Source organism: Notamacropus eugenii, chromosome 5, assembly GCF_028372415.1.
Source record: "Notamacropus eugenii isolate mMacEug1 chromosome 5, mMacEug1.pri_v2, whole genome shotgun sequence".
Classification (NCBI taxonomy): domain Eukaryota; kingdom Metazoa; phylum Chordata; class Mammalia; order Diprotodontia; family Macropodidae; genus Notamacropus; species Notamacropus eugenii.
The window spans coordinates 226,374,003-226,399,027 of NC_092876.1; the positions used below are offsets into that span (position 1 = coordinate 226,374,003).

Here is a 25,025-nt window from a genome sequence, read left to right on the forward strand (position 1 = left end):
AATAGCTTGACCATAACTCCACATTAACTTAATCAGTGACAAATAACAATCAGCATTCAAAAGATTTTGTTTCTGAATTCACACCTCAAGAAGTACGGGTAAGGAATCGTAATAGACTTACATTGGTAAGCACATTTTTCAAGTCATCTTCGATAAATGTTTAAAATAGGCTGAACATGTAGCTAGAGTAATGTATAACTGAATAAATCAAGGATAATGGCAATGTTTAAAAATGTTTTCCAAAAACCTCAAGAAACGTCTTCTTTAAATGTAAATAAACATTTTATAATTTACCTACGCACCAGGCATTGTGCTAAGCAATGAAAGCGTATTAAGCGGACATGCATGAAGGATTTATAGGAGGACGCAGACAAAAGTCACATAATATGAGGTAAGGATGGGTTGTAATCCACAGTGTGTGAGAGAGAGGACATTAATGAGATCACAGATCCACTGACATTTTGAAGCATTTTAAACTGTTGCCTAAGGAACGTAAACAGTAACTTACTTCAGTAAAGCGATTTAAGGAACACAAGTGCTTTAAGTAAAGTGAGCATCTTACTTTTTTCAAACAAATAAATGAATATACATATATCTGTGTATATATATCTATCTCCTCAGAAGTGCTGTGGGCAGCAATAGTCATCACCATTTTTATATTCCTCTCCCCACTTTAAACTAATAAAGAAATTAAACCAGAGGGAAATTTTCAGAGTATAGTATAGAAACCAGTTCTTCTAGAATCCTTGATTGAATCTATATTGTTTTTATTTTTTTGCTATACTTATCTTCCCCTACATCTGAATGAGATTGTGAGACAATGCCCCACACCCCCACCAACAAATTTTGAATTTATTAAAATAAATATTTAAACTACAAAAGCTTAGCAAACATTTTTAATCTCATTTTTTTCCTCCCTCTTCCATCTATTATTTTAAATGTTTAAACCAGACAAGAAAAGTCACAAAATGAAAGCAGTTGTATCAAGGATTTATTTATTGTGTTTTCCACTAGATAAAAAGAAAAAAGCTTTTCTGATAAGAAAAAAGAGAGGCCGTATAAAGGACATTTTTGTAATTGAACCAGTAGCAAATAAAATTTAGTGTTCAAAATTGTGGATTTTGCATTTGAATTTAAATTTCACAAACATACAAGATTACTGAATTACAGTAGAAAACGAAGACATCAACATTAGAAAGCACCTTTTCCATAGAAAGTCATTTATGAAAAGTTTTTTAAAATGTTGCTTAAGGAAAACACAAAGTAAGGTTATTTAGAAAGGTCATTTAAGGAATACATAAGTGCTTCAAGAGGAATGGAAACTGGGCTTCAAAATGGTAGTGTTAAAAATCTGCCAAGATTGAAATGCTAAAAATATTCCTCTACCACCTTATTCATTTAATATCATATTTAAAGAAACACTTGCCAGGCAAGTGTACCAAAGGAAAAAATCAATTACCTGTGTTTTTAAATAAAAATATAAATCCTAGACCTATAAAATTTTCTGGTTTGCACACCATATATAAAGGTCAATCCTTGACCTTAATTGATCAATTTCTAGTCATTAAAAAAATACAGTATCAAATCTATACTACCTCCCCAGAAACTTGAGGAAATATAATATCTTTAAGTTGTGAGTGTGCATATATCTGTATGCATCTTTGTTTGAAGATATGACACACAAACACCACCTTATTCTGCAAATTAACTTTCAGCATACTGTAAACATCTTTTCCCTAAACCTGGACATTTCAAAAAATAGTCTTTGGTATTACTAGTTATTATTGTGCTTTAAAACAGAACTTTAAGGGATTTCTGAAGCAGTGATGCCACTTGCACATTTAAAGACATAAATAAGGAAAAATGCACTTGGAATAAGTTACAATTAGCTGCTTTTGCATAATTTTCCAAAACTACAGTGTATGCCTAGTCACAGTTTTATAAGAAAGTATATCTCCTTTTTAAATTCCCTAATTCTAAGTAACACTTAATCCTGATGGACAAAATCCCACTGCTGGAATACATCTGATGGATTGCATGGCATCAAGCTTGGATGCTCTCCATTTCCCGTAAGACACATGTTCAGTGACGGATTGTATAGTAGTTGATCCTGGAGTAAAGATAAGAAAAGAGACAGTTTCATACTGATCAAATATCAAACAAATTTCAAATTCTTATTATGACAAAGCATTGAACCTCATATCACTTCTGGATATTGTCACCTAATTTGCTCTTCATGATGTCAAAAATTTTTACAAACAGTTTTTGTGGCTCCTCAGCTATTTTATAGCTGTACCACTTTGATCACTACAATATCCTAAAACTTACATGAAGGTACTAGATTAAGGAATTAAAAAAAAAATCTTAGCAACTCTAGAAACAAATAATCAGGGATATGTACCTAAAAAGAAAAATAACATCAATTAAATAATGTATACTTAAGGCTTGAGTTAAAAAAAAAAAAAGTCTTCTTACACTATCCCTGAAATAATTTATTTTACACCAGATTATATGATCTAGACTTTAAAGTTAGATTCTAACTTTACAGACAGCTTTAAAAAGGCACTTTCAGCAATAAAGGAGAAATGACATTTATCACCAGGTTCTTGAGTGTAGTAGGAATGGAACCTGTTTTATGTAAGCTGCATTTGTTTCTCTTTTAAGAGGCAGGAATGGTCATTCTCAGAACCATCACTGGTCTGGTTTTCTTGTATTTTGAGATCTGATAGATCCAGTGTAGGGCCTAGAAGGCTCAAGGAATTGGTATTAGAACAGTTAGCATAATTTGTCCTTGAGAATGCCTTTCTGACCAATGTGGCTGGCTGCCATGGTGAAGAACATAACCTTTCTAACTTTAAGAACTGACTCCTTCTAATCATTCTAAGTAAATTTGCTTTTATTTCACTTTATGATCCACAAAAGTGTCTCACTGCATTCTAACCCAGAATCTTAATAATTTAAAAGGCCTGAGTTGAGGAGCCTCATCCAGAAAAATGAGAAAGTGTTAAGTAATTCAAATAATGAAAGTAAAAATGAAAAATTTCTTCTCTCTTATCTAAGAGAGAAACAAAAGGGCACATAAAATGTCCCATGTATCAAAACATTGCCTTGAGGTAGAATAAGGTTAAAGGGATTAATAACAGAAAGTATTTACCGGAATACACCATGAAATTGTGAAGTCTCATAAGTAATAACTTATGTAGATATTAATAGGAAGTACAGTGAAATAGTTGGATAGAAAAATTTTGTAAGCTTATCACTGTAATAACAACAAAATTTGAGAAGTTATACACCAGCATAGTTGACATGGCAGAAAATTTCCGATGGGTACTATAAGACATTTCACATGTTCCCTTATTAAGTGTGCAAATGTTTGCAGCCTAACAAAAATAATTCCACAAAGATATAAACTAACAAGTACCTTTCGAATCTCCCATTTCTGTTCCCCAACGGTAAGTGTTTTCTGACCTTTGTAGCTACATGTCTTCAGCTGAACTGGACCTTGAATAGCATGAAGACATAACTCCTGCTGAATGCTATGTCTAATTTCATGCTGTGCAGAGTATTCAAAATACTATGAAGAAAAGAAAAATTCAATTAGATGCCAAGAAGCCACATAAGAATGATGGTTCAGTTGTACAATAAAGTACTTTGAATAAAAATACACTGACAGAAGTTTATCTTATCATTAGCTTATCTTATGACCCAGTAAGATGCCAGGGAACCTGGGTTCCAGTTTATCTAGTTCCTTTACTAGTCAAATGAAATTTCCTTATCTGTAATTTCTTAATACTTTAGTATCTTAAATTTTTTAAGATATTTCTCAAGATCTCTTTAAAATGTTAAATTTCCTTATTTCTAAAACAAGGGAGCTGTATTATGTGACTTCTGACATCCCCTCCATTTCTAAGATTCTATGACTTCTTTTATTCTTCAATTACATAAATACTCCAATACAATATGTAATTGAGAACATATACAATTTATAAGAATATTTACATGATATCTTAATTATATGACAAAAGAGAATATGATCTATATCAGTCTATGGCTAACTTGGGCCTCTAGTAAGGGATCTAAATATCTGGTTCATATTCTTTCAATATTAAAATACTGAAAGATCAAGATAGGGATCAGAACTTTGAAAACACAAGGATCCTTAGAGTGTAACACTAATACCCACACAAATACTGGATAGATTGCAAGAAGCACACACATTGTGTATTAAAAACATGCTATCTGCATTTTTTGTGGAAGCAAAAAACTTGCAAAAGTGGATGCCCACCATTTAGGAAATGGCTAAAAATATGATAGGGAATGGAATGGATTATTGCTGCATTGTAACAATGATGAATCCAGAAAAACCCAGAAAATGAAATAAACAGCCAAGGAAGTAAAATACACATGGACTACAAAAATGTAAACAGAACTACAAAATTTCAAAACCTGTATATTGCAGAATGACAAAGAATAATTTTGGCCTCCCAAGAATAGAAAGGAATAGACACCTTTCTGCTACTCTTTTGCAGAATTTGGGGGGAGGATGGTATCCTATGGCTGTGGAAAAAAACACATGAAGCAGTTTTCTCATGTACTAATCAGTTTTGCAGATGTTTTTTTTCTTCCTTTTTATCATTCTTACTTTAAGGAGTCTTTATCTTAATATATTATTTATTATATAATATAAATGAAGCACTTCTGGGAGGGTAAAGGGTAGAGAGGGAAATATATATATCAATAAAAATCTATTTTTAAAAATGCTTTTTCAAGTAGTTTTTGTCTGTTTAATTTTCCCTCAGCTTCCACTTATTTCATGAAAAGCTTTTACATATTAATTGTATTAACTGATCAGGAAAGAGGTTTCCTTACATTGAGATAAAACCAGGATCACAAAATCTTGAGGTAGAAGGGGCCTTAGTGACCATTGAGTCCAACGCCCTCATTTCAAAGATGAGGAAAGTAAAGATTAGGTAACTGTATTGTTAATATATTTTTGCATGATGGGAGGATCTTTCTTATCCATTAATAGGCCCATGTGACCTGCCTGTGTCTCATAGAAGCATGCGTCACATGAGTCTGTGGTGGGAGAACCTTGCCGAATGGGTGGAGCAGAGCTGAGAGGAAGTTGTTCACAGCAGAGCAGCTCTCTTAGTGGTGGCCAAGAACTGGAAATCAAGAGGATGCCCATCAATTGGGGAATGGCTGAATAAATTATGGTATATGAATGTACTGGAATACTATTGTGCCATAAGAAATGATGAACAGGAAGACTTCAGAGAGGCCTGGAAGGACTTACATAATCTGACGCTGAGTGAGAGGAGCAGAACCAGGAGAACTTTGTACACAGCAACAACTACAGTGTGAAAGGAATTTTTCTGGTAGACTTAGCCCTTCACAGCAATGCAAGGACCTAAAAAATTCCCAATGGACTTTTGAAGCAAAACACCTTCCACATTCAGAGAAAGAACTATGGAACTGGATCGCAGAATGAAACAGTCCATTTACTTTTGTATTATGTTTTGTTCTGTTTCATAGTTTCTCCCATTCATTTTAATTCTTCTATTCAACAAGACTAAGGTGAAAATGTATTTAATAGGAACGTATGTGTAGAACCTATATAAGATTGCACACCGTCTTGGTGAAGGAGTGGGGACCAATGGGGAGGGAGGGGAAAAAATCTAAGATATACGGAAGTGATTGTAGAACACTGAAAACAAAAAAAATAATAAAAATAAATCAGCTCAAACACCATAACTTACAGATGAATTGTTGAGCTGTACTGGTAAAGGGGAGTTTTACTCTAAATGCACTTCAAAAATAAAAATCACAGGTCTAGACCATCATGATCACTTAAAAGAAAAAAAAGATAATGAGACATCTTTCATGCCTTAAGAAAACAAATAAAATGCCTCTGTTTGGGAGTTCAGAGGAAGGCATAATTTCTTCTGGGTGAGAAAAGAAAGGATTAGAGAAGGTGTCTTGAAAAGTTTTGCACCTGAATTAGTTTAGGAGAGAAAGTATAGGATGAGAAAAAGGACATTCCAGGTGGAAAAAAGTACATGAGTCAAAAGCACAGAGGCAGGAAAGCAGGGACCATTTTCTAGAAGGGCAAAAAGTAAATAATCAAATTGGAGTGGCTAATAAATTAAAACTAAGGGAATTGTGGAGAAAATGTCTGATATTTGATAAAAAAGAATAGTTTTTAGAGAACTTTGGAATCACATGACCAATGAGATAGAGAACCAGACATTTTCTCTGAACCTCATGATCTTTCAAACTACTCGAAATCAGAAACTACGTATCAAAGTCAAAGCAGCTTCTGACATCTCTATGGTCCAGGGCACCAGGAACCCAAAAGAAGGTTAAAAAATGCATTAAATTAATGCCTAACATACTCTTTTTGAATGCAACTCTTCCATGGCAGCAAGGCTGCCCCAGCCAACCAGACTCGTGGGCTTACAACAAAACACAATCTTATAACCAGTCTTTCCACCTCCTCCCTCTTTCCAATGCCATGGAGCTCTAAGCTCCAAACTATAGATATTTGCTGAGGCCCCAAGACCACCATGGCAGTGTTCTGTGCTGCAAAAGATCCCTACAGGAGAATGAAAGAGAAAGAGGCAAAACACATGTCTGGGCTTGAAATAAAAGCTCAACCCCACTCTCCAACAAGCCCTGACCCCAGAGAGACAAATTCCAAATGACAGAAATTGCCCCAAGCAGCAATATTATCAGTATGGCCATGCTCTGAACTGTTAGGCTAGAGAATTGAGGAACAGAAGGAACTGGACAGGATACCACGTTGAGGGCTGTGTGGTACTCTACTAATTCTGACAGAAAAGGGCCCAGAATCAAGCTGGCTCAGTTCTTTCCCTCAAAAAAACCACTCAGGCACAGAGACCTAGGCTGGTGAATCATGAATTGCCCAATGCAAGGGGAGGCTGAGACACCTCTGAGATTCAGCCACCAAGCAAATCACTATTAGAAGTGAGGGAACCACAGAAAAATAAGGGGGAAAATCCTGAAATTCTCAAAGATCTCACAAGCAAGAAAATAGCATAAACAGATAAGTCAAAAGGGTAAACTTTAACAGCAGAAGGAAATACAACCTCCAGATCTAGCAAACAAGTTCCGACATCAACGAATAAATGTTATAAAACAAAGGAAGAGATTCAACACTTGATGAGATAGAAGACTCTGTGGATTCTCAGGAGAAAATGGATTTAAAAGAGAACTGCGACTTGTGAGAGCAGAATTTATGGCCTGCACAACAAAAATAATGGGTAGAATAAAAAAAACTTGAAATTGTGATGTTAAGCCTCACCAAAGAAATGAAGAGAATTACTGATCAAGAAGGCAAGTATACAAAAGTAAAGGACAATAAGCAAACACCAGTAACTTTAAAAGGAAGCACGCTCTCTATTCAAGCAAAACACATTAATGTTGAAGATAGGATGCATAGAGACAACCTAAGAACTATAAGTCTCCCAAAAGACGCATAGAGACAACCTTAGAAATATGTCTCTAAAAGAACATAAGTCAAAAAGCTGAACACTGTAATGCAAGAAGTAATGTGGGAAAACTGCCCAGAACTTCTGAACATAGAAGTCAAATTGCCAACTGAAAGCATCCACAGATATCCCCCAGGAAAAAAAAAACAAAACCACAAGGCTGCAAACTCAAGACAGAGTGACTCACCTTAACAATTTCATTAAGAAACAACAAATTCTATAAGCAATAAAGAAAAAGATTTTCAAATACAAAGCAAAGAAAATTGAATAACAAAATTGTTCTGCAACTCTCCATCCCCACCCAGGAATGAATGGAACAAATTATTCTGAAGAATAAAGGAACTCAGGATACACCCACTGGATACACCCTGAAAATCAGAGCTTAACCACAAAAGAAAAGAGATGGACATTATATAATAAAGAGGCCATCAAAACATTCTAAAAAGGATGATTTTTAGCAGTGCAGTTCATTTTTAGTTCACATAAAAACTTAGTTTTTAAATATGCTAACTATTTACAGTTTCTAAAATGAGAGAGAGAAGACCCATCTTCTTGAATTCAAATCTGGCCTCAGACACTTACTAGTCACTGTGCCCTTTTTGCCTCAGTTTCCTCATCTATAAAATGAGCTGGAGAAGGAAATGACAGGCTATTCCATATGTCTGCCAAGAAAACTCCAAATGAAATGACTGAACAGTAGCATTAACATCAGGAGGTGGGAAATGTAAGGTGAGAAGGCAACATAAAGAGAGAGAATCAGTTCTTGGTTTTCCATTCTTGAGTCCACCCCATGATTTCTAATCCTTTTCCTTAGTCTCTTCATAATTGACACCCAGTTACAATGATATTGGTTATTAAGAGATGGGGCCTAAGGTTCTTTAAGATTAAGGAAAACTGAAGGAGAGGAAAATTGGGCAGTGCTGAGGGAAAAAGAAAGAATTCTTATCTTCTTAAGTCTCACATTTTCAAGGCTTTGTGCTTTTAACACCAGACGTCACACACATTTTCCTTGCATGCTCAAAGAGATAACACCAGCCTGCCAACAGCTGCTTCGTAAAGGTCAAGGAGAGAAAAACTAGCAGCTGCATTTTCATATGTTTTTTTCTGTCTTAATTTTCCTCAATAAACAGAAGTGGACCAAATTTCTGCATCTGACATTTTAGTTCTAATTGGTAGGAGGGCAGGAAAGGAGGAGTTAGTAACAATGCTGATGCTAATCACAGAGCATCAAGGATAATGAATTTGAGAGCCGGGTTTTTCACTAATTGATAGGGCATAGATGACTCAGAGTGGAAATGTGAATGGGATGTTTCCTGCTGGAATAAGCTTTCACATAATAATAATGTTTTTCACAGGAATAATTTATAATTGTACCACTTAGGGATTAACCATAAATATTATATAATAGCATGGGGTCATCTAATTCAACACATGGCCTTTGTGTGTAATGTTCTACTAGTTTCATGCCAACAAGAATAACTTTAATAAGCCATTAATAGTAAGGTATTTAATAAAGTGAATTATAATTTTAATAAAAATGGTATGAATTAAACTCAGTTATTTTCTCATTAGGTATTTCTGCTGGATGGATGTGAAAGCAAGTTATATACGTACAAGTTGCTGTGGTGGTCAAAGAATAAATGTGTAAAACAGTTTACTCCTTGTCCCTTAAATACAAATGATCTAATTTTATCTAAATTCATATATCCACAAAGTAGATAGTATTTCAAGGAAAATGTGATTCTGAGCATAAAATATTAGACTGTAGAAAAAGTGGCAATATATAATTTACATTAATCTATACGTGCTAATATGGAGACTACATCATTCAATGTGGGACTTTACCTGGTTTCCCCCAAGACCATGACATGTATACATAATTAGTGGTTTGCCTCCTTGGTTGTTTTCTCCAACATCCAAGCATGAATGGCGGCCTTTATTTTGTATCTGAAGGAAATTTTTTTCAAGTTAGTTATATTTAAAATTCAAGAAATTATTATTTATATACAAGTTTCAGTAAGATAAAAATCAATGTGAATGAATAAAATACGGGAGTATTAATTTAGAAAAATCTCATAACTAACCTATCAACAAACTCAACATTCTTGAGTACCTATGGGGTCAACAATTACTGATTCTACTTGAAAAATAGAATCAGTCAAAAAAACAAAAACAGAATCTCAGGCTTGAAAGGGTGTTTAGGTACAATGAATAACCAATGAGGAAAAAAAGTATAAGATACTTACATATCCAGATATTACAGGGTTAAGATCTGGCACATATATTTCCGGATAAACATTGTTCAAATACCAAGTAAAATTTTTGCATTGGAGACGATGTTTTATTTCAAGTCTTTCTGAAATATCTCCAAAGGTTTTCTGAAGAAAGAGAAGAGAAACAATTGGAAGCTATAGGATGTCTCATATAAACCCAGAACTAATTTTAAAATTTCAAATCTTTATTAGGGGAGAAGGAAGGGTATGTGTCAGTTTCTGCTTCATTCCACCAACTGGTATCTAAATGATGATTTCTGTTTTTATAGAAGGTATCATCAATGCTGTTGTAGTGAGTAGAAGTCATGACAGTACTTCCTCTACTACTTTGGATGTTGCTCTTGGTCCTTCATTCTTCAAGAGGACCACGAAATCAGGAAGGCTCCTCTGGAGCCAACTGATTGGAGATGCCAGGAGACCTTGGCCTTAAAGCTAAGGTCTCTCCCAGGTCTCAGTTTGACTGAGGCAATGCCCATTCAGTGATTAAGGCTAGATAAGAAACGAGGCAAAGAATGGCCTCTTTTACCTATTCCAAAAAACCAAATCAATCTGGGAGGGGAAGACCTTCAGAATTTGTAGCCAAAACAGAAACAGGTGCACTATTTCTGATACAGGCCTCATAAGTGACAGAACTTCTCCCACCCAAAGGCATTCACTGAACCTTTTAGAAATATGAGGTGGAAGGGATCTTTCCAGATCAACTGGTCCAGTCCTCTCTATTTAACAGTCTATGGAAGTAAACTGACCAAAGTCAAATGATAGATAAGTGACAATATTGGAACTTGAACTCAGATCTTTTGAGTCTAAATGAATTAAACTAGGAGTAACCATAATTTACACAGGTTCTATCTGTGAAATCATTTCTGAGTAAAATAAATGAAACTCACATCATTAGATATAAATAAAAACAGCATTTTTAGATTGTGATCCCCTACCATTTACAATTAAGAGTGGCAGAACAGTAGGGTCGGAGGGTAATCTCATTTAGAGAGCTCTGTTTCCTTACTTCAAATAATGATAGAGGAAAGAAATTAGATTAAGCTCATAACTCAAAGTATTTGTCTAACAGCCATGACCTCCCTCCCCATCAAAAAAAAATCAAATAAAAAACAAGAAACAGTACATTACAAAGATTCTCCAAGCAAAGCCAAGAACAATAACGTAGTTTGCTAAGCATTCAATCTTATTGATTTAATTTTATTTAAGAGTGAAGTGTCTAAGTGTAGCAATATAGCTAAGGATATCTTGCTGATATCTGTCTACTACTCCCTAAGCTCCATGAGGCAAGGGCCCACTTTCATACATTTTTATATCTCTACCAGTACCTAGAACTGTGTATGCTGTGTATGTAGTAAATGCATAACTCTCTGATGAAATAAATTGAAACGATGGTGTCAAATTCAACATATGAAAGCCTAGCCACAAAATAGAGAGACTGCTGATTTCTCACCAGGAAGTGGTTACTTAGATATGTGTGATTCACCATGTATGCCTATCAGTACGTGTCTGCTCTCTGCAGTTTGAGTAACAGGGTGCATGTGCCTGACCTAAGAGAAAAGACGGTAACCTACCATAATAATGATACAAATGTGCTATGTGCGTTCCATGTTACACTAACACCGAAATACTGATCCTAGTCATTGTGCATTAAAAAAGACAAAAAATGTAACCATCTATTAAAATGAAACGTTTCTCTTAAAATTATCTTTCTACAATGGAAACAACAATGCATTTGCTTTTTCAAAAGTCTTTATTTTATGGTTTCAGGTTAAGAAGATTTCAATAAGAAATCTGATATGTGCAACTTCAATTTTTTATTTGTAACCTACCTGTTTAAAAATTTTTGCTGCTTCTGTGTTTCTTCGATAAAAGATATCTTTAAATTCATCCATCCAGACTTCTGCAAGACGAACTTGGTTACGAGCAATCACCTGAGTGCCTTTTGGGAACGTATGAGGGCTTTTGCTGCGAAAAACATGTCCAACAACAGAGCAAGGCATAATCTCCAACTGCCCACCACATTGCCATACCTGATAATTAACGATATTTTTGTATAAATTCACAGTATTTGGAAGATTTTAAATGTAAAATCAAAATTCAAAGTGGTTTTCAACTTTGTCTTTAAGCATCTTGCCAAAAAGACAGATGAGAGAAAAAGAAATCCCAACTTCACAAATAGGGTTGTTCTTCTGAAATTTAATATCACTTTCTTAAATTCATTTATATCACTGTTTTACACAATAGTCTGTCCTCCAGAGGCAACTCATTATACTTTTGTATTGGAAGGCCAATCATCCTTCTGATGGATTCTGATGGACACTCCCATTTTTCCCGGATTCTCTTCTCCACCTTATATTACATGACCTGGCTGGTTCTTTTACCCATGCAAAAGATCTTCAGCAATTTTTGCTACATTATATTTGATCTTTTCTAGCTTGTAAGCATAATTGTCCTCTAAGACTCTGTCCTGGGGCCTTTTTCCCCCTCTTTCTCTCCACACTCTCTTATTTGGTGATCTCATTCAATTCCTGGGATTCACAGATGGCCACCAAATCTTTGCATCCAGGCTTAACCTCTCCCCTAGACTCCAGGACGTTGGGCAATCATTGCCTGGAAATTTCATTACATCAAAACTCAAACTAAAAATGAATGCATCATTTTACCACTAATAAGAAAAGGACCAGAATTTAAGAATAGGACCAAGCTGCATCAGTTGACAGTACGTTTTTTTAATACAAGGCAAAGAAAACAGATATAGTAGGATGACATTTTTATTTTAAACCAAATTATTATTTTTGTGTTAATTGATGTTCCTGGTCCTTCTTAAACCTGTCTCTCCTCCAAATTCCTTTTTTCTCTGGTGAGTAACATCATCTTCCCAGTTATTCCTGACTTTTCCCTTTCCCTCAACTCCATATCTAGTTGCTGCTCAAGTCTTTCCTTCCTATATACTACCATCCTGATCCCTCATCACCTGCTGTCTATCATAATATGGTCTCAATCTCTCCCCTTTCAGTTTATTACTTCACATAATTGCTAAAAGGAATCTTCCTAAAACACAAGCTTGAAAGTGTCACTTTGCCTGATCAAAAACTTTCAGCAGTTTCCTACGGTCTAGATGAGCATTTAAGACCCTCTATAATCTAGCTGCTCTCTACACACACAGCCTTATTTCACATTACTCTCCTCTTCACGAAATCCATATTTTTGTTAAACTAACCTACTAGCTGTTTCCTGAACTTAACATTCTATCACCTGTATATGTGTATTCACGCAGTGATTTCCCTATGACTGCAATTTATTCTTCATTTTCACCTAAAGATCAATTTAGTTGCAATCTTTTCCATGAAGTCTTTTCTAATGTGTTGCAAGTTAGTGTACTCTCTCACTTCAAATTTTCCCAGAGTTCTTTTTCAGAGTTCTCTTTTGCCCCCTTCACCGCCCACCTTGCATTATATTTTGTCCATGTATACTGAGTGCCTCCAGTAGAATATAAGCAAGTTTTTTGAGGGCAAGAATTATTAAATTTTTGTCTACATTTCCCCAGAATCTAACTTAGTGCATTACATATAATTCATGTTTAACTCACAGAACTACAATTCATATGTTTACATTGAATGAATTAGCATCCATATGAACATCTAACAACCTACAAAGCCATATGCCAGTAACCAAATATTGCAGTATGTTGGATCGAAAATTCTGACTATTTTGGATGTTTCATATAGAACCTCAGAATATTTAACTTCTCCATTATTCTATTATGCATTCATTTATGCATTTTCCTTTGTCAAGTCAACAGGTGCCATTTGTATAGTGTTTTAAGTCTGGAAAGTGCATTGCATTTATGTTCTTACTTGAACCTCACCAACAATGCTTGCGGTAGATTCTACAGGTATAATCCACATTTTACAGTTGAAGAAACTCAACCTCAGAGAGAATAAGTTGACTTGTCCTTGGTCACACAGCTAGTTAGTGACAAATTCAACACCCTAAACATTATGCCACAATGCATTTTTAGCAGCAAGTTGCAGATCTACTTATATTCAATAAGCATATCAATACAAACGTCTCCTTTGTATTGTATACCCAGTCATTGACACAACTCTCCCATTGGTCATTATGCATAAATGATGGAGGCAAATGGAAGCATAAATCAGTAACCTAAGTGTAAGAAGACCCAGGTTCTACTACTCTACCCTAGCAAGATGTAAGTTTTATCTATTTTTTAAAATTTCACAGCAATAATAAATTGTATTTTTATTACCAGGAGGAAGAGGAGTCAGGTACAATTTGTAAAAACAAATACCTATATCTTTAAGTTGAAAATTCTTAATATATCCTTCTTCCATTAACAAATGATTCAAGTATGATTGTATCAAAATTTATCTCCTTAAATGCTTTTTTTCTAACTAATTTTGTCTTCTTCAATTAAAAGGCGTAAATAAAAAGGATCTTGAAATCTGGTTAATTATAAATATTTTCAAGTGTACTTAAATCACAGAATCATATTGTAATGTACAGTTACTGGCTTATAGCTCTGTAGATTGTTAGATATTCACACTGATGATAGTTCACTCAGTATAAACACATGAATTATAGCTCTGGTGATCTAAAAGGTAGTTCTAACATTTCACAGCATGAGCAAAATGTTGTTGTTTTTCAAGCCTTTAAACTATAGTTTTTCAATCTGATGTAATACTTCTAAAGTAGCTGATGAGTACAATGGGATAGTGTGCTGGGTCTGACGTCTGAATCTTTGGATTGAAATTCAGCCTCAGACACTTACTAGCTCTATGACTCTGGGCAAGTCATTATTTTCCTCAGTTTCCTCAACTGTAAATGGGGATAATAATAGTATCTATTTCACAGGGTTTTGTGGGGATAAAATGGTATTTTTATTAAGTACTTAGAACAGTGCCTTGTACATAGCAGGCATTATATAAATGCTTATTCTCTTCCCTTTCCTTCTGGTTACAAATACTTAATTGAATATTGTAAAATTTTATTATAATCTGATAGATTAAATCCAGATGAAGTATTGACTCAATGTTACTCACATGACTATCTCCAATCTTTAAAAACACATCAATAATAAGGAACTTTAAAAAAGATTTACTATTGCTACTACATTGTATAATGCTTTGTCATTTATGAAGAGCATTTATATTTCTTATTTGATTCACATAAGAAGCTTGTGAGGTAGGTGGGGCAAATATCATTATCACCCCTTTACAGGAAGTCAAAGCTTCATAATCTGTAAAATATCTGCCAAAGGTCCTCTGCTTATGAAGCATTATAATGGAGACTTGAGCCCAGGGCTTCTACTGCTCTAAAGCATACCAGCCTAAGGGGTGTAAACAAATCATAACATTAAAAAAAAAAAAAAAACTCATAAGAAAAAAATTTTTCAACCAAAAGCATTAAGTGCTTCCTATGTGCCAGGCACTGGCTAAAATAAATATAAGTCACATGTGGGTAAGCATCCAAAGTTACTGCTTTTTTCTTCTATTAGAGTTAGCATTCTACACTACATTCTGCACAGAAAATTGCTCACTTTGTTCAAACAAAGTCCTATGACCTTTAAAATCTTATATAATCATTTTTCCATTCTGATTCCTTTGGAAATCAAATTATTTCCTGAAGCATGATTTGATTATATTTATCTTACATATCAGTGCATTAATAGGTATATTTGCTCAATCACATGGGCTTAACTCTATATTCTCTTGTATTTCTGCAGCATTAAATATATCAAATTATATCCTTAAAAGGAAGGATCTTCTTCCAAATTTTCTAGCACTTAGGATTTAAAATGCATATAATACGTACTTCAAGATCCATATCAATTGATTTGTACAAAGTAATCCAAATGCTTAACAAAATTAATCCCCAATAAACTTACTCTGAAAGACATTTCTATATTTTCTCCTCCCCATATTTTCATTTCTTCATCATAAGTTCCAATATATTCAAAATAGTCTTTTGAAATAGAAAAAAGACCTCCTGCAAAAGTAGGTGTTCTGCAAAACAAAATTCATAGTGAAACTTAAAAACAAAACCAAAAAAACTAAAATAAAAAGTTTTTTTTAAGAGCTGGTGGAACCAAATAAAGGTTAAAGAGAACATTTTGTAAATGCTACTTCAAAATCAACTTTTGAAGAAAATAGTCAAAAGATGCTTATATGTCCTAGGCCCTTCACCAGCCAAGTCATTTTCAGTGGCATGAAACATAAGGAAAAAGAAACATGATTTTCCTATTTCCTCGATATTGGATGTTAACTTTAACTACCTGATACTAGTGTGAGTTAGATCAGCAGTGCTATGCATTTGGGAGTCAGGAAACCTGGGTTTGAGCCTCAAATATGCCATCTGTCAGAGGTGTAACCTTTAGCAATCCCCTTCACCTTTTGGGGCCTAAATTTCTTCATTTGTAAAATGACTACATAAGCACGTAACCATGACTATATAACTCTACTTGTTCTAAATCTATCCTCCTACGACCCTGGATGTCAGGATTAACCCAAGTATATAACAAGTGCAAAAAATTTTTTGTGGAGTAAATCAATCACGTTGATGTACAATTATTGACATAAGATTTGGTTAATCACCTAATAGGATAGGTTTCATCTTTTCTTCTTTGCTTTTCATGATCAGGAAGAGATTCCCAGCCAAATGATAAACTCCAGTCAAAATTTCCACGGTTGTGGTTATGTCCATAAGGAGAAGGTTTGTTGAATTCAAAAGTATTAAGATCTATTGATGCAATATCTGGACTTACAACTGCCGTGTAGTTCTCAGCTATTCTTGACAACAAAGGCTCTAACCAACCATAAAAGCACTCACCTGGTGGGAACAAAATTTTAATTACTTCACAAAAGATATGAGTTTTTTTATTTAACAGAAAAATAATTATACTATAAAGTTATTTACATTTTGGATGTTACTTTATACTTAAAATGGGCTGCCATTTTTTTTTTTGGTTTTGCCTAATAAGCTCTTTCAAAGACAAAAGGCCTTAATGGAAATGCTCTGGGTTATTATTGACATTTAAAATGCACTGAATTCATAAACCCAGGAGATAAAATGAGTATCTAAAAAGCTGGGCAGGGAGGAAGACATGCACTCAAACATTCATAGTAATGATTGATAACAGCAAAAGAGTAAAGATAGAAGAGATAAATAGAAAATAAAGCTGGGTCAGGACAAAAGCAATTTGTCCCAAAGATTGTTGATGATGGCTATTATAAAATCCAGAAACTAGTTAAGTAGTTTATATTTTCCATAGTACTGATACCTTAAGGGTAGAGATTCACATCACAAATCTACCATCATGTAAAGGCATTTCAAAGAAAAATTTCTTTGAAGGCTTTATAAATCTTAAAAAATAATGTAGATGTTGGACTTATCTTCTGAAGAATGTGCACCTAAAAAAGGAAAGCTCATTAGGAGAAAGGTTAAGACTAGCTATTGTTGGATAGCAGCAGGTTCAAACACTACAGGGAACAGAGCTTCATGTGAGAGTGGTAGCTCACATCCTTAGCTAGTAATAGGTGCAAGCTGTCAAAGTTGTCACCTTCACTGTGGAAGAGCTGATCCTGAAGGAAAGGTCAACAAGACCAGTCAGTGTCCCTGAAAAGCCAACTGTTAAGCAATTTTTGGAAAAAAGATATGAAGAAAAAGTAGATTTTCTTTAAAATTTGTAATGTTAAAAGACTTAAAGATACTTACAGTGGGAATCTAAAAAGGTCAGTGTTTCAGCAGTTGCTACTGATGCTCCTAGCAATCGGGCATTGATCAGACCTTGTCTTTCTTTTTGTCGGACCACTTTTACTATTTGAAATTGCTTAACATATTCATCTAGTTTATCATGCAGATACTCTGTAAGAAAAACATTCTAGTTTAATTGTAGAATTTGTTTTCATATTCAACTCCTAGAAGTAAAATAGACAAATACAAATACAATGTAAAATATACAAACAATATACCAAACCAAAACAAAAACAGTGCTGAGACATCACTTTAGTAAACAGTTGTATATGGTCCTTCAAAACAAGAAAAATTAATGTTTTAGTCTCCAATTTAACTCTTCATAGCTGAATAAAAGTCAACTTTCTCAAATATTCTAAGCTATGACTTGCACCATACAAAACGCTTATCTTTTATATAGATTAATGACTTAAAAGGTTTTTGAAAAAAAAAGGATAGGGGCTGGGAATTGGATGAATGGCTGTGAAGCAGGGCCAGAAGAAAGTATTTAGAGGTCAAGGGATTTTACTAAGTGTCAAAGGAAAAACATTTGGATTTAAAAAAGTGAATTCTAATACATCTTTTTTAAAAACTGGGGTGAAAACAGGCCTCTGAGAAGAAAAAGGATGAATACAAAATCTGGAATAACCTTGGAACTTTCCCAACCTGATGAAGGAATCAGATGCTTCTGGGAATATGGCCTCCCAGAAAGTAACTATCTAAATGTGTTCTCAGAAGATGTATTAATACTGAACTACCTATGACTGAGTCTTAGAGCTTTTCAAAATTAAAAGTTTCCAAGATATACCTAGCATGAAAACATATGCTAACGAAGATTAAGGAAATAGATTATGTGCTTATTATAGAAACCTGTAATTCCAAACTAAATGAGATGTCTATTGGATAAAAACTGGGACAACAAGCAAGTAATGGGAAAAAACCAATAAGCAAATCAAATATGGTCACTATTTATAAACATTTGCCTATGTGCTCAAATATAGCTAACTCTTGGCTACTTATAAATGCTACATGTGACCTTCCTCCTATACCGGTTCTCAGCTTTCATAATTGCCTCAATGAAACATGGGAATATGGAGAAGGCAAATGCATATTCAAATATGTATAAGTAAATCAAATTTATTTTTTATTCTATCACTCATTAGAAAGTACAACAAAGTTGACTGCTAAAACATGAAGGAGGCAGGATTCTAGAATCAACTGAGCAGAAAAGTAAGCCTATGTAAACTGTTCCCTAAATATATTAGAACTAGTTTCCGGAAATATAAATGGAAATAAAAATTGTCAAGAAAACACAATTATGGATGTGTTATGCTTTAACAAAATAAGAATTTACAAATAGATTACATGTGTTTAAAGGTCTATAATTCTGCTATTCATCCATTTATTTTGGGAGAGGCTGGGATTCCCTGTCTCGCTCAGGCTGGAAGTGTAATAGCCACTTACAGGCCTGATCCCACTATATTCAATGGCACCAGGAGCTTTGACTTGCTATGTTTCTGACATTGGCTGGTTTCCCCCTCTTTGGGCAGTCCAATCTTGGCTCTGCATTGCCCTTTCCTCTTCCCCTCCAGGGGCTTGTGATGTGATACTGGACTTCTTGCAGATATCCAGCAGCTTAGCCTTGCTAGTGCGGCTCAGAACTCCCTAACTTGAGTGATTTAACAGTATCAGTCTGCTTTGTTATTTTTTTTAAAGGAAACACAGCAGGTTTCCTTTCACAAAAGCATCCCCCTCCAATGTTTTTTTTTTAATCCAAATTAGAAAATTTAGATTTTAGTGTAACACTTCAGTTCATGGGAATCTAAATCTCCTCTAAATCCAAAGTCAACAACATTCATTTGGTTATTTATAAGGTATTCTGTGTCATATATTGCTATTAAATTCTTCTACTGTTCTTCCATTTTAACATATTTCTATTTCATTTCCCCAACTAGATTATGTAATCAAGTGGAGAGTAGGGACAGTACTTCTTCCCCAGCGCCCAGCAGTTACTTTACTGAACACGGATTCAATAGGTAATTTAGGACTGTAAGATTTTTGGAATTTGAAAGGCTTTCAGGGATCATTTAATTTGGTAAAATTGTTTTAAACATTTGAAGAATCAGTGAAAGGCAGAGACCTAAAGGTGCCCAAGGTCGCAAAGGTGGACTGACTGCATAAAGTAAGGTCCATCGGCCTATAATTTAGACAAAAGGTTAGGCTACCCTCCAAAACTATTTACTCCCACAGGGACCATTTAGAAACCTGGAGACAAGGTAATAATCCCCAAATTGATTTTTCAAAATCAGTCATTCTATTTAAATAATCCTGAAGCTATAAGGAAAGGCACACTTTACAATTTTTCTTCAGCCTTCAAAAATACTCAAATGTTCATTCCCACTGATCTTGACTTTCCTTCAACACAGGTCACCCAAAGGAGGATGGCACGTCTTTGAGAAGGTAGACTGATAGGTGGATAACTGTTCCTAAATAGATTTTAGCGAACCCCATACAATCTTATAAAGGATTATCTAATTGCATTTTTTTCTTACCATCCTCACTGGCATCATCTACCAAAATGATTTCTTTCAGCAGTACAGCTGGTGAAGAATAAAGTACACTGTGGACTGTTCTAAGCAGAGTAGACCATGCTTCATTGTGAAAAATTATGATGACACTTGTGGTAGGCAAGGGAGGACAGCGTTTAAATTTTTGCTCAATACATCTGGAAATTAAAAAATAGTCTAAGTCACAGATTTCACATTTTACTCAGATCTAACATTACTTACATCAACATTAGTTTTTTTCTCTTTTATATACTCTCTGAGGACTGCAGTTACAGGTGTTATTTTATATTTACTATAATGTAAACAGATCAATAAAAATTCTTTCAGAAAGAACTTTGCTCAAGAAGACATCAAATTCATGGACGGGCAACTATCAACAACGTACGAGGTATGTACGAAGTAACATAGCACAATAGTACTGTAGTTTCAATTAGCATAACAATTACACATCTATTATAAATATTTCTTATACTAGAAACAATCTCTCTCTATATAATCTGAATAATACTAATTATTTCCCTCAAAATAACCTGATTTTCTCCTTCCATTTAACCTGAGAATGTATAATATGTTGTTAAACATTCTATTCAATTAAATTCTCAGAATATTCATGCAAAAATTAGTTGTTAAAACTTTATTTTGTAAACTAAATTGACACTAATAAAGTTACTCACCTTATGCTCTAGTAAAAGAGAGGAAAAAAAAGCTGATTTTCTCAAAATGTTCTTGTCATATCAAAAAACACTATTCCAAAACAAAATAATCAATAGATCAGGTCACTGCAGTGTACTTCAGAGTTTGGAGGGACCTCAGAAAGGAATTATATAACTCCTGAACTAAAACACAGATCCCCTCTATAACACATCTGATAAATGGTCCACAATAAATTTTATCCATGATTCCCAAATCTGCATATCCAGCCTTCACTTCTCTCCCAAGCTCCAGTTCCCCATCTCCAAATACCTACAGGACATCTCCACTTGGAAGTTTCATAGGCATGTCAAATTCACCATATCCAAAACAAAACTCCTCTCTTCTTCCCTATCCCATTCTCTTCCTAATTTTGCCATTTATTTGGTGGCATCACAATCCTTCTAAACACTCAGGCAATCTAGGAGTCATCCTCAAAAAACTATTCAGTAACCCTCACTTTCTTTATCCAATCAAATGCCAAATTTGTCAAGTACCCCATTATCAATATCTCTCACATCTGTCTTTTGGATCTCTCCACCAAAATACACACACACATGTGCGCACACACATGCACACTCACTCTCTCTCACTCCTTTTGTCCAGGAATGGCCTAACTGCTCTTCATGCACCCAGTCACTCCCATGACACATACATATTGTTGCCAAACTTATTTCTGAAGTTCAAGTCTGACCATACTACTCCCTGATCAGAAAGTGTCAATAGTACATTAGAAATAGAAGGTGGGGGGCAGGGAAGTTTTGACCCAGTAATAGCACTACTAGGACTGTATCTCAAGAGATTGAAAAAAAAAAGGAAAAAGACCTATATGTACAAAAATATTTATAGCCAATCATTTTGTGGTGGTAAAGAATTGGAAATTGAAGGGATGCCAATCAATTAGCTAAACAAGATGTGGTATACAATTATGATGGAATACTATTATGCTATAAAGAAATAGCAAACAGGATAATTTCAGAAAAACCTAGACTTATATGAATTGATACAATGTGAAGGGAGCAGAACCAGAACATTGTACACAGTAACTGTAACAGAAATACTGTATGATGATCAACTGTGAAAGACTTAGCTATTTTCAGGAATATGATGATCCCAGACAATCCTTCAGGATTTAAGATGAAAAAATGCTAGCCACTTCCAGAGAAAGAACTGATGGAAACATTGACTACAGAGCAAAGCATACTAATTTTTTTTTACTTTACTTGGGGACAGGCGGCAGTCTATGTTCTCTTTCACAACATAACTAATATGGAAATGTTATGTATGACTGTACTGCAAATTAAAACCTATATCAAAGTGCTTATTTTGTCAATTGAGGAGGGAGGGGAAGGAGAGAGAGAATTTAGGCTCAAAATTTTTTTAAAAATGGTTGTTAAAAATTGTTTTTACATGTAATTGGAAAAAATAAAAATGTAAATTTAAAAATTAAAAGAAACAAAAGAAATAGGGGTGGGTGGGAGGTGGAAGAAGGAAAGAACTCCTGAAAGCTGTGGATAACAGGAAAGGTCTCATTCATAATGTGAATCTTTAACTGAATCTTGAAGGAATTCCAAATAATTGCTAAAGGTATCCCAAAATAATTATTGCAATAGTCTTCATAAAAGCCAAGAAATGGAAACCAAGGGGGTGGCCATTAACTGGGGAACAGCTAAAAAGTGAACTCTACTGTGTGATAGCACAGGACTATTATTGTGTAGTAAGAAAAATGAGTAGAAAAATGAGTAATTCAAACAAATTAGGGACGTTTGTATAAATGAATGCAGAGAAAAATTAAATAGAACCAAGAGAAATATGTAATGACTACAACAGTGTAAGTCAGTTAAAGTCCTGGACAAAAGAAAATAAAAATATATCTTTCCTCTTAAGACAAAGGAATACTTAAACAGAATATTTATATACATTTTCAGATGTGGTCACTGCACAAGAATTTTTGGTTTAAATTTTCCTCTTTAAGGTATTCAATCAGTGAGGACTGGGGCTAAAATCACTGCTTTTTGTTAAAAAACAAAAAGTCATAATAATACCTAAGATAAACCTTTATAGACTTTTCTGTTTTCACCTCTTCCTTAATCACATTGTTTTAGTCTAACCCCTTTCACATATTTTCCTGCCTTCAAAGGGTGTTACCACACTACTTTTGGTGTTCATGTTATAAGATTATGTAAGCCCTGCCATTTTTTCTTTGCAACAAGATCCTCTCTGAAGTCCAAGTCATATAAAAGTCTAGCAAGATCCTTGTTTGGTTTACCACCTCAGCATGAGATAAGTATAACTCAGTTTATAACTAACTTGAAAAAGTTCTTTTCCTGGTTCCTCAGAATGAGCTAATCCCCACCATCTCAGAGTGGCCTAGGCCTGGACCTAAATTATAAAGTGCCTGAGGCACTGGAAACAAACTTTTGATTTTCAAGCTATATCAGATCAATTCGTGATGGCAAATTTTTATAGGAAGATAGACTATATCTATAGTCTTTTTACTAGACTGTGATTTTTACCAGTTATATTACTAGTGTATGGTGGCACCTTCTCAGCAACTTATCAACCTAGGGAAATACCAATGGCACCAAGGTAAGTGACTTATGCAGGGTGACACTATCAGTCAGACAAGCATTTACATATCCATAGGTTCTATGTACAAAACGCAGGACCCCATTTCCCTGGCTCTGATGCCTGTTCTTCATCCACTACTTCAGGCTGCCTCTGATACAAAGAAATAGCAAGGGCATTGGGAAAGCTGGAGTGGGGGAAGGGCTTGGAGAGAAGAAAATGAAGTATCACTGGGAGGTGAGGTGGGTAGATCTGAAGATCTAGTGCACTGAAAGAAATTAAACATGATCAAATTAAATACTTAACCAATTTAGAATCATAAAGCGGGCAAGTATAGCTAAAACCATTGGATGAGAATCGGTACCAAATCTGTGGTGATGAAATTTAATAGGGATAAATGTAAAAGCTTATACTTGGATTAAAAAAAAATCTACCTTAAAAGTATAAAAGGAGGACATATGAACAGAGAGCAGTCTGAAGATCTAGAGTTTAAAAGGATTATAACCTCAGTATGAATTAACAGTAGGACAATGAGGTAGTTGGGAGAAGGTTGGGCCTGGAGTCAGGAAGACTCCTCTTTCTGAGTTCCAATCTGGTCTTAGACACTTACTGTGTGACCCTGGGCAAGTCACTTAACTCTGCCTGTTTCCTCATGTGTAAAATGAGTTGAAGAAAGAAATGGTAAGCCACTCCAGTATCTTTGCCAAGAAAACCCCAAATGAGGTCAAAAAGAGTTAGGCATGAATGAAAATGACTTTTCCTAAGGACCAGGGAAGAAATAATCCTGCTCTACATTCAGACCCCGTCAGACCATGTCTGGAGTACTGCAGAATGCAGATGGAGAATATTTTGGAAGGATGTTGAAGAGGTGGAAGGCAACCAGAACAGTAAAAGATCTCAAATTCATACTTTATAAGAACTGAAGAAACTGGAGATCTTTAGTCTAAAGAACATATTTAGGTGGGACACAATAGCAACTTTTGAGTTATCTAAAAGTTTGACATATGGAAGAGGGATTAAACTTCTGCTTCTTGGACCTAGATGGCAGAATTAGGAGCAATGCTTGGAAGTAGAAATGAGGGAATGTTAAACTTGGAAAAAACTTCCCAACAAGTAGAGGTATCTATAAGCAGAAGAAGATGTCATGGAAGTCTGTGGGTCCCCCCCCCCAAAATCTTCAAGCAAAAACTGAATGACCATTTGCAGGTCTGTTGTATGAGATATTCTAATTCAGGTATGGGTTGGACTAAGTGGCTTCTGAGAATCCTCCCAATTCGTATTCTGGATTCTAGGTAGAAGAATGCTGCCCAAAATGAACATTTCTCTTCTCTCTCTTATTCAAAGTGTAATTTAAAAATAATAGTCTCTCCTAAATCAAGGATACATCCTATTTAAATGCAGACTATATGACTATGTCAATTAAAAATAAAATTAACAAATGCAAACCTGGATGTTTAGTATAACACAAGGAAAACACAAAGACATATGTGAAATCCATCTAAAGTTCCATAACACAGATTTTCAAGGAAAAAATGTTAGTTTGGCATTTTTTTTTGTCTTCAAGTATCTTCTGTTCAAATAAGCATTTAGAAAAGGGGGGCAGTGATGACAGCAGTTTTTTAAAAAAATGCTAGTATCTCATATATGTCATTCATACAATTCTAAAC

At 34.7% G+C, this 25,025-nt stretch overlaps 1 protein-coding gene across 2 annotated transcripts in view; it reads right to left on the reverse strand.

The window, feature by feature from the left end:
* Nucleotides 1–978: 978 nt before the first annotated feature.
* Nucleotides 979–25,025, reverse strand: part of GALNT3 (polypeptide N-acetylgalactosaminyltransferase 3) — a 112,011-nt gene continuing 87,964 nt past the window's right edge. For both annotated transcript variants that reach the window (XM_072612195.1, XM_072612194.1), the window contains exons 3-11: nt 20,086–20,258; nt 17,516–17,665; nt 16,396–16,630; nt 15,690–15,807; nt 11,614–11,814; nt 9,758–9,889; nt 9,357–9,458; nt 3,422–3,574; nt 979–2,110 (exon numbers count right to left, since the gene is read on the reverse strand). In XM_072612195.1, coding sequence (XP_072468296.1) covers nt 1,988–2,110; nt 3,422–3,574; nt 9,357–9,458; nt 9,758–9,889; nt 11,614–11,814; nt 15,690–15,807; nt 16,396–16,630; nt 17,516–17,665; nt 20,086–20,258 — 1,387 coding nt within the window. In that variant the 3' untranslated portion in view covers nt 979–1,987. The remainder of the gene's footprint in view (nt 2,111–3,421; nt 3,575–9,356; nt 9,459–9,757; nt 9,890–11,613; nt 11,815–15,689; nt 15,808–16,395; nt 16,631–17,515; nt 17,666–20,085; nt 20,259–25,025) is intronic.